Consider the following 18,873-nt stretch of genomic DNA (forward strand, 5'->3'; position numbering starts at 1 on the left):
TAAAACCTTCTTCCAGGCTTAAACTCTATGAATATGGATATAAACAGCAAGCAAAAATATTCAAAGAAATTATTGTTGTTGGTGTGAAAGCTCAGAATTAGATGTGTGAGAGAGTGAAGAAATGAACAAAAGTTATGACTTCTTTGAAATGTACAATTTTTATTAATTTATATGTTTATGCATAATACCATGTCTAGCTTTGTTTAAGAGGCAAAAAAATATATCGGCATGAAAACAGGTATTTATTTACACATTTGTTTACACATGGTGTAAACATCAGGGCGTCATGATTAGTCATTTAGCCATTATAGTCCAGAGTTTAACATTTGGCACCAGAATGTTTTCATTCCAATTCTGAAAAGTGCTTGAAAAATGCATGTTTTGTACAATCATGTATTTTATTAGTGTCATTTATTGCAAAATTGCACATTAAAATGCCCAAACAGGCTATTACACTTTCAGAAATAAAAGGATAAAATATGCGATTAATCTCAAGTTAACTATCGACATTATGCGATTAAAATTTTGAATCGTTTGACAGCACTAATATATATATATATATATATATATATATATATATATATATATATATATATATATATAAAACAATACTAATCTACCACAGAATGTTAATGAAAATCTTAACATGGCTTCAATAAAAGATGTTCGGGGTAAAACAAAATGGCAGTGGGGTAGACGGACAAAAGATCAGGAGAATACAGGAAATCATTTGTCAATGTTAAATTACAAGTGCTGTTGTTATTTGTATATTTTTACCGACAAATTATAGGAACTAAAAGTTACTTACGTGCCATGACGAAGATGATTTGAAAGCAGTGTGAAGACCATGTTGTCAGTTGTTGGGTTTTTGAGAAAACTTTGAACTTAAAGACAGTGTTGTGTCACGACGGAGCAAAAGGACCCAGAATTCAACCAGACAGAGGGTGCTTTGTTTTGTTTATTCAAACGAAAAAGACAGCTGCGCGCTGTGGGACTGTCCTCAGCGTCCTTGGCCGGGAGGTCTGGAGAGAGGAACAGCAGGTGAGTTATTTCGCCAACACTTCGGGGCTGATGTGTAAAAGGGAAAATAACCACTGACCTCTTAGAATGCGGGAGACGGGAGAGAACAAAGGAGGGCCGGCGACCGTGGGTAGGCGGACCCGCCTGAGATGGTTGTTCAGCTCGGGGGAGAAGCCTTTTACAGTCACTGGTTGCTCGAGGGGCGAGCCGATGTTCGGATCCGTTAGGGATCGTGGGCAGAGGGTTCAAAGGGGATGTCCAGTTGTCGTGTTCCGATGTCCAGTCCAGGGTCAGATCCAGGTCAGAGGTCCGGGGAAGGTCCGAGGGGAAATCCAAGGCGAAGTCAAGGTCCAGTTCCAGGTCGGTACACAGATTGGCTAGGCAAAACAGGCAGGGGTCAGGCAGGCTCAGAAAACGAGAAAACAGATCGGGTCAGGAAACAGGCAGTCAGGTACTCAAGAGAAAACGCTGGATTTGTCTAACCAAATGGCTCGAAAAAATCTGGCACTCGTCTCTGGTTAGGAGGGAGATTAAATAGTGACAGGGACAGGTGAATGAGGTGAGTGGTGATGAGAGAAAGGCGGAGCTATCCAGGTGTGTTGGGTGATGAATCAAACCAGTGTGAGTGCCACGATCATGATATGTTGCTCCCTCTTTAAGGTCAAAGATGCTCTACAGTTTCGTTTCACTTTTGATTTTGCTCCAAGGCCTTTTTCTGGGACGTAAATACTGTCATACAGATCTATAGCAGATAGTTTTACCTTTTTAAGATGATCCAAAATGAAATGCCACGTCAGAAAGTGTTTCTTTGATTTACTATTGAAATAATGTGATGTCATTTATTTATTGTTCCCAAAGTAAGAGGTTCAGATTAGAGAGAGATTAAGAGCCCTTTCATCAAACTCTAAACCTTGCCAACATTTGAAAATAAAAGGTGCCACGCCCAGGAGATTTTATTCTTATATTTAATTGAATCATTACATATTAGCTTTATGCATTTCAGTATATCTGAGTTAGTCCAGAACATTAACATTACTATTTTACAGTATGTTATTTTACATAAATAAATCAATATAGATTAGCCTAATACATTTCATTATATTTTATTTATTATAATAGTCACTATGGTTCACAGCATATTCTTTAACTAACAAATTATTAAATATTAGCTTTATGCATTTCATTATGTTTGATTTATTACAATAGTCAGGATATCCTCAATTTAGCCTGACAGTCTGTCCAATATAACTACCCTTATATTCTCTAAAGTGGTCAGAAACCGAATATAGTCAATTTATTAAAGTTTTCCAAATAACCTAGCATATAATGTTAACCTCTTTCACAGAAAATCCTGATTTAAAGAAAGAACTTCAGCTGCTAATTTAAGTAACAAAGGACCAATGTGTTCTATTACTTTACATGTGCTAACATTTTTTACAGTTGAATAAAAACAAAACTGAAATAATAATTTTTGAACCAATGGAAGAGTATCCACTGATCAGGCCCGAAATCTTGGTGTAGGAATGTACCCAGACCTGAACCTTGAACAACATCTAAAGAGAATTCAGTCAGCCTTTTATCCCCTTATGGACATTTGTAGAAACCTGTTTCACAAAAGCAGAATTTAGAAATTCAAGAGAAGAGATAAATCCAGGCTTGACTTAGTAAGATCAGTGCATCCTGGCTCATTCTGTTTCACAAAGGCCAAACCAGGCTCAGTAGGTGAATATCCTCTAATTTCCTGTTCTGTTTAACAGACCAAACAGTCCAAAAAGAAAGTCCAAACAAAAAACAACCCAGACAGAGCGGACAAAAACTAACAAACATGTCCCAAACAAATTGGTCTCTAAACTCAAGTCTGGTGGACGTCCAGGAGGACGACCCCGGCGTGACAGACGTTCCGGCAGGCGTCCAGGAGGACGACCCCGGCGTGAAAGACGTTCCGGCGGGCGTCCAGGAGAATGACCCCGGCGTGACAGACGTTCCGGCGGGCGTCCAGGAGAATGACCCCGGCGTGACAGACGTTCCGGCGGGCGTCCAGGAGGCCGGCCCCGGCGAGACAGACGTTCCGGCGGGCGGCCTCGGCTTGACAGGTTCTCCGGCGGGTGGCCCCGGTGTGACAGGTTCTCCGGCGGACGTCCAGGAGGCTGTCGGCGGATCAAGGCGACAGGAGGCCGCGGGCGGAGCCGGAACCACGGAGGCCGTCGGCGGAGCAGGAACCTCGGAGGCCGGCGGCGGAGCAGGGACCTCGGAGGCCGGCGGCGGAGCAGGGACCTCGGAGGCCGGCGGCTGGGCAGGAAGCCCGGAGGCCGGCTGTGGAGCAGGAACCCCGGAGGCCGGCAGCGCGGCAGGACCCTCAGAGATTGTTGGTGGGGCCTGGAGAGGGAGAAAATAGAACCTGGCGCCGGACTACAGGGTACAGAAGGCGCCAGACTACAGGGTACGGAAGGCGCCGGACTACAGGGTATGGAAGGCGCCGGACTACAGGGTACGGAAGGCGCCGGACTACAGGGTACGGAAGGCGCCGGACTACAGGTTAAGGAGGGCGCCGGACTACAGGCTAAGGAGGGCGCCGGACTACAGGCTACGGGCGGCGCCGGACTACAGGCTACGGGCGGCGGCGCCTGGTTAGAGGCTACAGGCGGCGGCGCCTGGTTAGTGGCTACAGGCGGCAGCGCCTTGTTAACGGCTACTGAAGAGGGAGCCTGGCTACAGGCGACTAAAGAAGGAGCCTGGCTACAGGCGTCTAAAGAAGGAGCCTGGCTACAGGCGACTGAAGGGGGAGCCTGGCTACAGGCGACTAAAGAAGGAGCCTGGCTACAGGCGTCTAAAGAAGGAGCCTGGCTACAGGCGACTGAAGGGGGAGCCTGGCTACAGGCGACTGAAGGGGGAGCCTGGCTACAGGCTGCTAAGGTGGGAGCCTGGCTACAGGCTGCTAAGGTGGGAGCCTGGCTACAGGCTGCTAAGGTGGGAGCCTGGCTACAGGCTGCTAAGGTGGGAGCCTGGCTACAGGCTTCAGGAGGCCCCGGGCTACAGGCTTCAGGAGCCAATGTCAGACCCTTAGCCACCAGGAGTCTCAGGATCAGCTCCTGGAGGGTCTCAGAAAGAGACATCCAATAAAGTCTCTCCCAAAGTTGGCAGTCTATGAGGGCAATAGGAGGTCCAGACTTGCACATAACTCCGAGAGGCTCAAAGACTCCAGGAGACCACGGTTGCTGCATCAGCTTTGGAGGCCCAGGGTGCCCGAAGAACGAAAGATCCCCCTGGAATCCCGCCTCACTGGTCAGCGACGGACCCATCTGGGTTCCTACGTCACATGTCGGTGACGGACCCCTCTGGGTTCCCACATCACTAGTCGGTGACGGACCCCTCTGGGTTCCCACGTCACTTGTCGGTGACGGACCCCTCTGGGTTCCCACGTCACTTATCGGTGACGGACCCCTCTGGGTTCCCACGTCGCAGGACAGTGACGGGCCCCTCTGGGTTCCCACGCCTGGTTAGAGGCTACAGGCGGCGGCGCCTGGTTAGTGGCTACAGGCGGCGGCGCCTTGTTAACGGCTACTGAAGAGGGAGCCTGGCTACAGGCGACTAAAGAAGGAGCCTGGCTACAGGCGACTAAAGAAGGAGCCTGGCTACAGGCGTCTAAAGAAGGAGCCTGGCTACAGGCGACTGAAGGGGGAGTCTGGCTACAGGCGACTGAAGGGGGAGCCTGGCTACAGGCGACTAAAGAAGGAGCCTGGCTACAGGCGACTAAAGAAGGAGCCTGGCTACAGGCGACTAAAGAAGGAGCCTGGCTACAGGCGTCTAAAGAAGGAGCCTGGCTACAGGCGACTGAAGGGGGAGCCTGGCTACAGGCGACTGAAGGGGGAGTCTGGCTACAGGCGACTGAAGGGGGAGCCTGGCTACAGGCGAATAAAGAAGGAGCCTGGCTACAGGCGTCTAAAGAAGGAGCCTGGCTACAGGCGACTGAAGGGGGAGCCTGGCTACAGGCTGCTAAGGTGGGAGCCTGGCTACAGGCTGCTAAGGTGGGAGCCTGGCTACAGGCTGCTAAGGTGGGAGCCTGGCTACAGGCTGCTAAAGAAGGAGCCTGGCTACAGGCGACTAAAGAAGGAGCCTGGCTACAGGCGACTAAAGAAGGAGCCTGGCTACAGGCGACTGAAGGGGGAGCCTGGCTACAGGCGACTAAAGAGCCTGGCTACAGGTGACTAAAGAAGGAGCCTGGCTACAGGCGTCTAAAGAAGGAGCCTGGCTACAGGCGACTGAAGGGGGAGCCTGGCTACAGGCGACTGAAGGGGGAGCCTGGCTACAGGCTGCTAAGGTGGGAGCCTGGCTACAGGCTGCTAAGGTGGGAGCCTGGCTACAGGCTGCTAAGGTGGGAGCCTGGCTACAGGCTGCTAAGGTGGGAGCCTGGCTACAGGCTTCAGGAGCCAATGTCAAACCCTTAGCCACCAGGAGTCTCAGGATCAGCTCCTGAAGGGTCTCAGAAAGAGACATCCAATAAAGTCTCTCCCAAAGTTGGCAGTCTATGAGGGCAATAGGAGGTCCAGACTTGCACATAACTCCGAGAGGCTCAAAGACTCCAGGAGACCACGGTTGCTGCATCAGCTTCGGAGGCCCAGGGTGCCCGAAGAACGAAAGATCCCCCTGGAATCCCGCCTCACTGGTCAGCGACGGACCCATCTGGGTTCCTACGTCACATGTCGGTGACGGACCCCTCTGGGTTCCCACATCACTAGTCGGTGACGGACCCCTCTGGGTTCCCACGTCACTTGTCGGTGACGGACCCCTCTGGGTTCCCACGTCACTTGTCGGTGACGGACCCCTCTGGGTTCCCACGTCGCAGGACAGTGACGGGCCCCTCTGGGTTCCCACGTCGCAGGACAGTGACGGGCCCCTCTGGGTTCCCACGTCACGTGTTGGCGGAGGCAGGACCTCCTGACCCCCCTCATCGGACTTGGGCGAAGGCAGATCCTCCCGGACCCCTTCTCGTGACTTGGGCGGAGGCAGGTCCTCCCGGACCCCCTCTCGTGACTTGGGCGGAGGCAGGTCCTCCCGGACCCCCTCTCGTGACTTGGGCGGAGGCAGGTCCTCCCGGACCCCCCCGTTAGGCTTGACGGGCGCCGAGGCGTCGGCCAGAACCACGGTGACAGACTCAGGAGCCGAGGCGTTGGCTGGACCCTCGGTGACAGACCCAGGAGCCGAGGCGTCGGCCGGACCCTCGGAGACAGACCCAGGAGCCGAGGCGTCGGCCGGACCCTCGGAGACAGATTCAGGTCGGCAGTAGAACGCTTGAAGGGCTGACCTGTAAAGACCCTCTACCTCCTTTAATTTCTTCTCCAGCTGGAGAAAAGAGTACTGGAGAAAAAGAGCCTCCCTGAGACGCTTGATTATGGGGGCAAAAGTTCTGATTTTATTTTCCAGTGTTGAACACTCCAAGTCCCGGACGCCAGCAGGGGGAGCTGTGGGCCTTTCGGCTCTGGGAAGCTTGTAATCCCTGTCTGCTGGACCGGAAGTAGGCTGAGGCTGGGACTCGGCCGTCGGGTGAGGCCGAGCTGGCTCCTCGGGCGGCTGCTCGCCTAAGATGGACGGATGGACGGCATGCGAGCGCTTCTTTCTTCGGCGGCGAGGTGGCGGACTTTGCTGGAGGGCTGATAACTCCAGACGGGGCGCTACCGCTGAAGCCGATGGCGGTCCTTGCGGCACCTCATTAGGAGAGGGAAACTGAGCCGGTTCCGAAAAAAGGTCCGGACGGAGGTCCTGCACCACGTCCGCATGAACCTCAAGGAAAAAGTCTGAGAATGGACGGGCATGCTCCGAGGAGGACAGACGGGAGGTTTGAGGTGAGTGAGCAGCGAGCACCGGCGTACTAGAAGGCTTACCGGGCTCGCGCAGCATAGCAGCACCCGAGCGGAGAAAGCGTCTTGGTGATCGGTTCATCTTACTGGCCGGGACTTACTGTAATGATTTGTGTAGCGATGAACTCAGACTTCCACCAGACGCAGTCGTTATCCCTTTTGTGGAGTTTATTAAAGGAATGAGTTTAACAGGCAAACAGACAGGTTCCAGGCTACTGATGCTTCCCATACAAAAAAGCTGGGCAGATTCAAAAAAACAAAGAACAGGTCAGACAGAATGCAGGATGGCTCTTACCATTGAAATGGTCGTGGTGATAATGAAGTCCCGGCAACAGACAGAAAACAAAGAGGGGTTTAAATAGGCGGGCAGACACAGTAATAGGGAGGGACTAATTAACCAAAACCCAGGTGGAAATAATTAAGGGAGCAAACAGGACAAGTCTAAGGATAAAAATAAACCTAAGCAGAACAAACTAAAAACAGAAGAACAGGCTATGACTAAAAGTGATAACAACCACAGGGCAAACCAAAACATTACACCAACAAAACGAGGACCCAGACAAGACAAAAATCAAAACAGCAAGATAATCAAAGACAAGAGAAAAACAAAAACCAGAACTATACTCAGAATATTACATTTACTTTTACTTCATACATCTACTTTGCCTTAACTCATCCTCCCCTGTACATAGAATGTACTCATTTAAACTTTACATTACTTCACTTAAATACAACCATGTTATATGACCTAAACGTTTTAAAATCAAAATAATGATGCTGAAACCACATTTTTTTAATAAGTATATCCTCCACATAAACAACGATACTGAACTCCCACAGAATGTTTATTGAAAATCTTAACATGGCTTCCATAAAAGATGTTCGGTGTAAAACAAAATGGCAGCGGGGTAGACAGACAAAAGATCAGGAGAATACAGGAAATCATTTGCTAAATTATTCCAGTAAATCAGTTCACTAAGTGAAGCAAATTACATGGATTATTTACATACATATGGATGTTTTCAAGCCTTTATTTCTGTTAATTATGATAATTTCCACCTATGAAAACACAGCTGTCTGTAATGCACTGACAGGGCAGAGAACATGATATATTTAAGCTTAGACATGGTGCGATTTGATCCAAGAAGTGGGGAAGGTTCAAACACCGTTCTCTGTAGTGCCATAAGCTTTTGACTGGGTGGCGACAGAATACAGGAAAGTCAGCTTTAACAGAAACCCTCTCTTCTACTCCTTTAGGACAGTATATGTAATGGAAATATAGTTTCATCCATCCATCTTCTAACCCGCTTAATGCCTCATGGGGTCGCAGGGGTTGCTGGTGCCTGTCTCCAGCGTTCAATGGGCGAGAGGCGGGGTACACCCTGGACAGGTCGCCAGTCTGTGGCAAGGAAACACAGAGACAAACAGGACAAACAACCATTCATACACACACTCACACCTAAGGACAATTTAGAGAGACCAATTAACCTAACAGTCATGTTTTTGGACTGTGGGAGGAAGCCGGAGTACCCGGAGAGAACATGCAAACTCCATACAGAAAGACCCAGGGTTGGATTTGAACCCAGAAGCCTTCTTGCTGCAAGGCAACAGTGCTACCCACAGCACCGCCCAATAAAGTTTCATTTTGCTCCAAAATGAAAAGCAGTCCAGTATGTTGACAGCAGACTGGTGTGATAACGAGTCTAAGCCAGAGTCTGAAATCTGAAATATAGACTTCTGTACAAGCTCAACAAAACTACACTTTCAGATGCTTTATTTACAACAATTATATTTTTTACTTGACTGCATATAATCTTTCAGTGGCTTAAAGTAATTCTTACCAAAACTGGGAAGAAAATTGTTTCCCTAAAGTAGTTTTCAGCCGTTGTTAGAAACCCTGTTGACAATTACTTAGATTAAACTGACATTTTTTTTTCTTTCATGTGTAATGTGATACCTAAAAAAAGAAAGTAAAAGAAAATAAATAAATAAATTATAGCCTTTCTGTATATAAGCCGGCAGCCGGCCGCGCTGAAGTGGTCCTGGCTATGGGCCCTGGGGGCCAGAGGCCCCAGGGGCGCCCGCCCCCGTGCGGGGGCCCCGGCCGCCCCCCGGGGGGCCAGGCTCCGTGAAGCCACCGCCGGGAATGGGCCGGCGCCCACCCAGGAACCCGACCCAAACCCGAGGATCGTAAATGCGCCAGAGGGCCAAGGCAAGGCAAAAGGCAAGGCAAATTTATTTATATAGCACAATTCAGTACAAGACAATACAAAGTGCTTTACATGATTAAGATATACCAAAATAATAAAATGTAGATAGAAAATAGAATAAAAGCAAGTAGGGATAGAATGTAGTAACAAAAAAGAACATTAAAAACAGTAAAACTGTTTAACTAGAACAGTCAAAGGCAATTTTAAACAGATGTGTTTTTAATCTTGATTTAAAAGAACTCAGGCTTTCCGCACTTTTACAGTTTTCTGGAAGTTTGTTCCAGATAAACGGAGCATAGGAACTAAATGCTGCTTCTCCATGTTTAGTTCTGGTTCTAGGTATGTGGAGTAGACTGGAGCCAGAAGACCTTAGTGGTCTGGAGGGTTGATACACTGATAACAAGTCTGTGATGTATTTAGGTGCTAAGCCATTTAAGGATTTCTAGACTAACAGAAGTATTTTAAAGTCTATTCTCTGAGATACAGGGAGCCAGTGTAAGGCGCCCGCCAACGCAGCGGAGGAGGGCAGGACGTGGGGGGATGGGCTCCGCACCTAGCGGAGACTTGAGATGTTCTTGGGAGACGGAGCGGACCGGGCCCGTACCTGGAAAAAAAATAAAATAAAAACTCATTCACACCATCCCTCCCTTGTGCCCCACTCGCCACACACAGACACAAAAAAAGGACGCTGTACACACATTCCCACATAGCATTCACATCCAAAAATCCCAAGTGGGGGGGGGTCACCACAATTCAACAATACGACTGCCTGTGCCCGACCCCTGGCCCCGCCCCCGGACAAGACGCCCCCTGGATCAGGCCCCACAAAGAGGGGGGGCCAACACGACCCGTACGGGGCACCCGACCAGAGCCCCCCTTCACCCACTATATACCTAATAAACCCCCTCCCACCCCGACCTTACCCTAGCCACCCCTGCCCCCCATCCCTTCCTGGGGAGAGCAGAGGTGTCAGCCCCAGACCCGGTAAGCCGCTGGCTACCCGCAGCAGCCCCCCGCCAAGACCCCGGACCCAGTGGCCCGCACCTCCTCTAGGCCCCAGACTCCGTGCAGCGATCGGAGATCGGGGGTGTGCAAAATACCCCCGATCCTCCCTACGCCCGCTCAGATGTTGTGCATGGCACAGCCCACCCCCCCTCCGGAAGGAAGCTGGTGCCAGCGCCCCCCCTCCAAGCAACTACCCAGAACCCTCAATGTCTAAATGCGAGAGGGGGTGAAGGGAGCCGCCCGAGGCGAGGCTCACACAACATAAGCCCCCCCCAGACTTCTTCCCCCCACCCCCCCATATCGTGGCCTACATGAATGTGTGTTGTGAAAATGTTTGGAGTGAAAGTGTCTAAAGTGCATGATAAAATTGGGGAGAGGGACGTCACCAAAAGGTGGCAACCTCCAGTAACGGCCTCTCCCCAAGGACCTACATGTGTGGCGGTGTGATGGAGCAGGCAGAGGGAGGAGTCCGGGGATGGGGAGCAAAGGACTGGGGAGCCAACCCAGGGAGCCAGCTCCCCTACTGACTCCAATAGGCACCCCCGCTCCCCGAAAGCCCGGAGAAAGGGGCCCCTCCAGCGGCACCACCATAGCCCGGGGGCCGGGGAGAGGCCGCAGGGCCCGCCAGCCAACCACCCACCAGGACCAACACCTCTACCTCCACCAGCCCACCCCCCAAGCCTACTGGCTTTACCCCCCCCCAAAAAAAATTAATAATAATAATAGTAATAATAATAATAATAATAATAGTAATATATATATAAATAAATAAATACAAATAAATAAATAAATAAATTAATAAGATGGGGGACCCTGGCCAGCCAGCCCACACGAGCCATCCCAAACCCCACCCCCCAGGTGAAACCCGCACCGGGAGACTACACGGACCAGGACCGGGACAGGGGGCCGGACACAAGCCCACCAGAACGTCCACCCCCCCCCCCTCCCACCCCACCCGTAGATTTAACCCCTCCCCAACACTAACATTCAAACATCTCACCATACATTCGACAGTAGACATCCAGGCTGGGTAAGTCACTACTACGCCCGAGGGCGGCGCGCCCCAGGGACCCCAGACCCACCCAGGACCCACCCAGCGACAGCACAGCTACCAGGTCAGTAACCCACGTCCGTCACCGCGTAAACTGACATTTTTAACAGTACTACATTGTAGTGTGTCAATAAGGATTGTGCTTGATGACGTTGAGTAAAAAGCAGCGTTTATGAAGGTCAGACTTATCGACACAGGTTTCTAGGACAGGACAGGCCATGTTTTTATGTTGATCTATACAAAATATCCTACAATCAGGGTGGATTAATATTAATTAATGAGATTTTTTGTGAATTTCTATTATGTTTATTTAAATAGAAAACAAATGCACTTTAAACAAGGTCGTTTTTTAAACTTAAAGCCCAGACTGGGAAACCAACATAGCCTCCCACCTGTGTTTGCTGGAGTAGCCTACCTGTACACCTCTTGCGTTTACCCTGTGCTCTTCCTCGGAAAAAGCGCTCTAGAAGACGCGGAAAACGAGGTGGCATGATTGTGAAATTCAAGGCTTACCTGGCGACTTTTGTTGGAGGATTTGATGCTTGTCTAATCCATGACGGACGCTACTTCCCCGCGGTGCAGCGTGTACTGCATATGCACATGAGTTGGATTCGTCCTGTCCTCCCTGATCTACTGACTACTCCGATTTAACTCTCTTGTAAATCCTTGTGATATCTCCCCAGTTGTACCATCGCTTACCCTTTGTGAGAGTTTTTTTTTTAATTTATTGATAAAGTATCTGCTCTAAGGCCACCTGCCTTCTCTTCCGTAGGCCCTAGCCTTGACCTCACCGTTCCTCCTTTAAATGCTGTTTTTGATCACTTTGAACCTGTGTGTCTCTCCTCACTGGCCAGTATAGTTCAGCATCTCCGACCTACAAAATGTCCCTCAGACAGCATCCCCTCTCGTCTTTTTAAAGAGGTATTTACTAAGGTGGGCTCTGTCATACTTTTATTTGTTAATTCCTCTCTGAGTACCGGATGTGTCCCAACTGCTCTTAAACATGCTGTTGTACAACCTCTGATTAAAAAGAAAAATCTAGATCCCTCTGTGTTGTCCAACTTTAGGCCTATCTCTAAATTGCCATTTTTATCTAAAATTTTAGAGAAAGTGTTTTTTATCCAGATTCAATCATTCTCTGTGGCCAATGATATATATGAGAAGTTTCAATCTGGTTTCAAACCTTTTCATAGCACTGAGACAGCACTGTTGAGAGTTTTTAATGATTTAATGGTGACTGTTGACTCAGGAAATCCTGCTATGCTAGTGCCCCTTGATCTAACAGCTGCCTTTGACACTGTGGACCATGGGATCCTCTTAACGCAACTTGAGCAGTGGGTGGGCATTACAGGATCTGCTCTCTCATGGTTCCAGTCTTATTTGACTGATCGGAGCTTTTCAGTGCAGCTAGGTGAATTCACCTCATCTTCAGCTCCTTTGAGTTCTGGGGTTCCCCAAGGCTCCATTCTTGGACCTATTCTTTTTCTTCTATATATGTTACCGTTTGGATCAATTTTCAGGAACCAAAATCTTTCTTTTCATTGTTATGCTGATGATGTCCAGATCTACTTCCCTTTAGCATCAAAATCCAACAGGCCTGTACAGTCATTTTTCTGACTGCTTAAACGATGTAAAATCTTGGATGACCTCAAACTTTTTGAATCTGAATGAAAATAAGACCGAAATTATTATGTTTGGTTGTAGTCCAGCAGTTTTTCCTCCTGGCTCCTTGTGCCCTCTCACACCGAAAAATTCTCTCATAAAAAATCTTAGGTGTAATATTTGATGACAGGTTGAAATTCGATCGCCAGGTTAGATCGGTCGTAAAAAACAGTTTTTACCAGTTAAGAATTTTATCAAAAGTGAAAGGGTACCTGCCAGGCAGAGATCTGGAGACTGTAATCCATGCTTTTATTAATACAAGATTAGATTACTGTAATTTATTATATGCTGGCTTGGACCACTCACTTTTACACCGTTTGCAGTTGGTACAAAATGCAGCTGCCCGTCTCCTTACTGGCACACGTAAACGTGACCACATATCACTCGTTCTAGCCTCGCTGCACTGGCTTCCGGTTGTTTTTAGAATAGATTTTAAAATTGTATTGTTTGTTTTTAAAGCTCCTAATGGTCTAGCCTCCCAGTATTTGACTGAGCTTCTCTAAATCCATGTCCCGGCCAGAACACTGAGATCCTCCAATCAGTTGCTACTGGCCATGCCTAAAACCAGACTTAAAACCAAAGGTGACCGTGCCTTTATGGCAGCGACACCGAGACTCTGGAATAACTTGCCTTGGCATATTCGATCGGCAGGCTCCTTGGAGGTTTTTAAATCCCCTCTAAAAGCACATTTCTTCTCCCTGGCTTTTAATCAAGTCTAAGTGGACATTTGGCAAAATTATATTTTATTTTAACATTTATTTTATTTAAATTGAAACATTTATCCTATTATATTTATCTCCATTAAATTTTTCTTTTTGCATTGTGTTTATGTATTTTAGCATTCAGTTTGTATCTTATTCTCTGCAACTGTGATTTCTGTACAGCACTTTGGTCAACCCCGGTTGTTTTAAATGTGCTTTATAAATAAAGTTTGAGTTGAGTTAAATTACATAGCACACACCCTTTCTCTAGCTTTGGGGTTGACAGGAAATGGTCCTGTGGCTCAGCTAGATTATGAGTGAAACTAAGTTGTCGAGCCACGTTTGAGTGCAACAGGATAGAACTCGCCCAGCGAAGACAAACACCATCAGCAGCATTTTTCTGAAACACGGTTCCAATCTCTTCTTTGTTATGGATGGTGAGTCATGTTTTTCTTCCAGAGTGTAGACTTGTTAATCTGAAACGAAACAGAACATTTACTCTACCGTCTGAACAAAACAAAGAACAGCACAGAGGTGAACTGTCTTAGTTTCAGATCTGCTTTATAGCACCGCCTCCTAGACGGCGGCTCCTCCATTTTGTTTCTCCTTGCAGGCAAAGAATCGTTCACTGTGCACTGAGAGTGTTGCAGGACGGAAACAACACGATCACATAAGAAGAGCTTCTGCAGTACCTTTAAACGCGTTTTCATCCCTTAAAATCAACACATTAAAATCACAAACTTCAGCGTCTTTCATTGGGATTTTAAATATATGACACTGTTGAAGCTTGCTGTGAAAAGGAAGAAAGGAAAATGCATATTTATTGAAATATTTTACAAGCAAATCTAATCAGTTTGCTGTGCATTTGCCTCCCTTTTCAACCGCCTCAATGGTGAAAGATGGTAATGGCAGCATGATGCTGTGAGGAAGTATTTCTCCTGCAGGTCAGGGGAGGTGAAAATGACTTGGGTCTGGTGTGGAGCTTTAACAATAGAGGAATGGTTTAGATGCAAATTAATAAGTGGATTTGGTCCAAAGTCCAGACCTAAATCTAATTAAGAACAAGACTTGAAATGTATTGTTTACCCAATCTGACTAAGGGCAAAAAAAAAAAAAAAAAAAGTGAGACCCGTAACAAACATTAAATTGTATCAGGTGAAAATATCAATACACATCACATTTGGGTGGGTTTTCAGTGTTGACTTAAAAGGAACTCGGTGTGTAGCTCTCGTCACGGCAGACACGGATCGTTTTCTCTTTAACTGGCATTTGTTTGATCTTTTCTCTCATGTCGTTCAACATGACACTCCATTTACACACTTTATGACGTTCACACTTTCATGCCGTGAGAACTGTACAGACACAAATATAAAAATCAGCTCAAACAAACAGTGTCCAAGTACAAATAAGAGCAAAATGCTGCGCTGCATAAGTATAAACAAATGCATCACTAAAACAAATAATAGTAATACCTCATTAGCCGCTTGTCATGAAGAGAGGTTCTTGACACGCTTGGATCAGGCTTTGCAATCTAGTTTCATAGTGCTGCATCGATTCATTTACCGTAGTGGTACACAAGTACGAACATTGGTTCCTGGCTGAAACATAACAGCGGCGATAAAACAAACTTATAATACTTTATGAAATTAACCCGTGTTTTATCTTATAACACGCACATGAGTTTACTCATTTCAAGTTTTTACCTAAACTATTTAACAACATAAATTATAAATGATTCATTTTAACATGAATTCAACAGCACTTACACAGTGTTTCTACTGTTTTGCAGTTTTCTGGAAGTTTGTTCCAGATTTGTGAAGCATAGGAGCTAAATACTGGTTCTCCATGTTTGGTTCTGGTTCTGCAGAATAGATCAGAACCAGAAGATCTGAGAGCAGGCAGAGACGTTCCCCAGAAGAGAGGCAACTGGAATTGGAGCCAAAGGGTTTTTAACAAAGTATTACAGTAACTCAGAGAGGTGAATATGCACCCCTCACTTTTCAGAGTATTGTGTAATCTATTCCATCCACTTCAACATGCATTTAAGTTTCTGATTGTAAACATGACACATGTGGAAAAAAAAATTTAAATCATTAAAAATGAAGGAGTGTAAACAAAGAACAGGAAAAATATCCACTCTTCAGAAATCCACTGGACAGGGTGATGGACCACAAAATGTTTCTGACTAACATAAAAGTGGGTCTGCACATGGAGCTTAGCTTGATGTGTCAACCGCCTTATAGATCGTCAATCAGGGAGTGTATATTGCATTTTTGGAAATATTTAATGTCAGCAGCAGCGGTTTAATTGTATAAAATAATTGGTAAATCCATTATAATTGATTTTTTTTCTCCTACTGCCAGACACACTGAGGATTGCCCTGTTGGGGAAAACTGGATCTGGGAAGAGCAGCCTGGCCAACACCATCTTTGAGAAGGAAGTCTTCAGACCCAAACATTTTACCAGCTCAGAGGAGGCTCGGTGTCAGGGAGAGACGGGACACGTTCATGGCAGGAGCCTCACTGTGATCGACACTCCTGGCTTTTTCCATTCTGGCCTGTCTGAGAAGGAGCTGAAGGGTGAGATAGTTAGGTGTGTCTCAGAGTGCATTCCTGGGCCCCATGCTTTTCTTCTTGTGCTGAGAGTGGAGAAGTTTACGTCACAGGAGGAACAGGTCATCAGGAACATAGAGGACTATTTCTCTGCTGATGTTTTTAAGTATTCTGTAGTCGTTTTCACACACGGCAACCAGTTGGCTGATGAAATGAAGATCGAGGAGTTTATTGGAAGAAATCGACAACTGAAAAATCTGGTGTCAAGGTGCGGAGAGAGGTGCCATGTCGTTGATAATAAATACTGGAAAAACAACCAGCAGGAGGAGACCAGAAGCAACCGGTTCCAGGTGGCGCAGCTGATCAACACCATTGAAAAGATGATGACAAAAAACAATGGCGGCTGCTACACCACCAGCATGCTGAAACACCGGCAGAAAGAACAAGTATTAGTCTGCCGTTTGTTTAGGAGTTCAGTCACATATACAAGAGAGAAGCGTGTGTTCATTTTTGGTTTGGTGTTGTTTGCAAGTGGGATTATTCTGTGGAGAAGATGTAGAGAACATCCTACATAGATCATCTAAGGCCAGATTAAAAAAAGAAGTGTAAACATTATGTCTTGTGTAAATGTGTTATGTTTCCTTGCTGTGCTTTTGAGCACAGCAAGGAAAGTTTGAAAGTGCATCTTAAGGGACATAACTAATGATGAGTAACAGAAGATTTATATTTTTTGTTCAATTATTTTATCTATCTATCTGTCTATCTATCTATCTATCTATCTATCTATCTATCTATCTATCTAACCTTCAGAATCAGAATCAAGTTTAATCGCTGTTATGCCATAAGCTGGTTGAATATGATTATTATTATTAATTATAATTTGGTATTATAATTTAAATAATAAATCATTCAACTCAAAATTCCGCTATAACAAATATAGTTCAAATGGTGGTGATGTTAGCTATGAGCTTATAAATATTTATACCCCTAATGCATTAGTTAACTTGCTGTTATGAACTCGTTTATGCTGGAATAAATGATCAGGTCGGACTGTTAACCGACCAGGTTTATCCAGCAGGCTGTGAGAACCCCAATGTAACTGCAATTAGAGTTTAAATCCTTATTCCTTATCACCATCCAATGATATTGTCTCTGTATTAATATCAGATGTTAACTCCAAAGGAGGTTAGCTCTGATTTCTGAATAACCATGTAACTGTGAATGCGGTACCGCGCGCGAGCTATTTTTAGAAACACAACGTCACCATGACGTCACGTCACGTGGTACGCAGTGGGGCAAACTCCTGAAAATCCGCGGCTGCTTTGCTTTAAAAGAGACATGCGTTAGCCTTGGTTTTACTCGGTAAACGACTGCTTTTTCCAAATCTAAGACCATGGTTTTTAAACATTGTTGCTATGGAACGTGCAACAGCGACTCGAGGTACGCTGATCGGCCGCATATGAAGGATGTTTTCTTCAAGACTGCCAAGGAGAAATGTGTGTGCTTGGAACACCGGGGCGGTCGGCCTACACAACAGTTCAACCCGGAAAAAGTTACCAAATTCAAGTACATATGTAGCAAGCATTTTGTCGGAGGAAAGGGCACAACCGAAGAACATCCTGACCCAATTCCAGCGACATCAAGTCAAGGTAAGAGTATTTTGGTGGCCGACATGTTAATAAAGTAGCGCCTGCTACCATGATAGCATATAGGCTATCATGGTAGCAGGCGCTAACATGATAGCCTGCTACCAGGATAGACTACTCAAAAACATTTCAAATAAGACAAACATTAAACATATACCCATTCCTGGACGGTGATTGCAAACAACAACAAAAAAAAAACGGCCGACGCTGCCATGATCGCCGCGCAGGAAAAAAAAAACAAAGCTTACCGTTCATCAACTCGGCCAGTTTTCCAGTCTTTTTAAGCCCTCGAACCTCAAGCCATCGTTTGAGCTGAAGGTTGGTGTGTTCTTCGACAGTGCGACCAGTAATCCGTGTGCCTCGGACATCGTCTTGGGAAAGTTTAACGGCTGTAAAGTCGGTCATATCTGTTATCCGTGCGTTCTCTCCTGTATGCGTTCTCTACCTGTATGCCCTACCTAAGCGGCAAAAGGGGCGTTGCTCTTGAGACGGTGACGTCACGTGCGCGGTACCGCATTGGACTGAACACAAAACAATGTCTATTCCGCAGTCATTGGTTTTATTGAACCAAAAGCAATTCCCTGTTACAGTAATTCTCTGATTCAAACAACTTTGGAATTCTTACTCATTACTAAACTAAAACATGCAAAATATATATGTGGAAATAAAGAACAAAACAAAAATAAACAATGGATTAAAATGAGTGGTTCGCAGATCTTAACTTAACTCGCAGTTGTTTAACACCGCCCTCGAAACACCGGCATTTGACGTATCAGCATTGATAGACAGAACAGCTTCGGGAATCTCACTGGACGCTTTGATGTCTTACACAAAAGCTAGTTCAGCTAAGCTACCTACAGTTCAGATACACGTCACCCTCCCAAGATGGCTGCTACGATGACGTATGAGGGGAGGTCCTAATGACGTAACCACGCTTACGCTGATGGGATAATGCCTCGCTTCGAGAGGGCGCAGCTAACAGGGAGTTTAAAGCAAAGCCCGCGACTTGAGCTCGGACAAAAGATTAAATCGATAAGAAGAAGCGAAAAGAGAGAGGGGGGAAACAGGGAAGAAGATGAAAGAAGTGAAGCAGTAACCCACGGCGGGGTTCTTGATGGATCACAAATCAACACAGCAAAATCAATTGTAAAATGCATGCACATACAAAGAA

General features: G+C 46.5%; 1 protein-coding gene across 1 annotated transcript; it reads left to right on the plus strand.

Moving 5' to 3' along the window:
- Positions 1-1,107: 1,107 nt before the first annotated feature.
- Positions 1,108-16,733, plus strand: LOC118559236 (GTPase IMAP family member 9-like). The gene is made up of 6 exons (XM_036129904.1): positions 1,108-1,150; positions 1,304-1,380; positions 2,894-2,965; positions 3,062-3,227; positions 15,868-16,587; positions 16,720-16,733. Exons 1-6 carry the CDS (start codon positions 1,108-1,110, stop codon positions 16,731-16,733), a joined length of 1,092 nt encoding a protein of 363 aa, XP_035985797.1.
- Positions 16,734-18,873: the final 2,140 nt, after the last annotated feature.

Source organism: Fundulus heteroclitus, unplaced genomic scaffold (assembly GCF_011125445.2).
Source record: "Fundulus heteroclitus isolate FHET01 unplaced genomic scaffold, MU-UCD_Fhet_4.1 scaffold_249, whole genome shotgun sequence".
Classification (NCBI taxonomy): Eukaryota; Metazoa; Chordata; class Actinopteri; order Cyprinodontiformes; family Fundulidae; genus Fundulus; species Fundulus heteroclitus.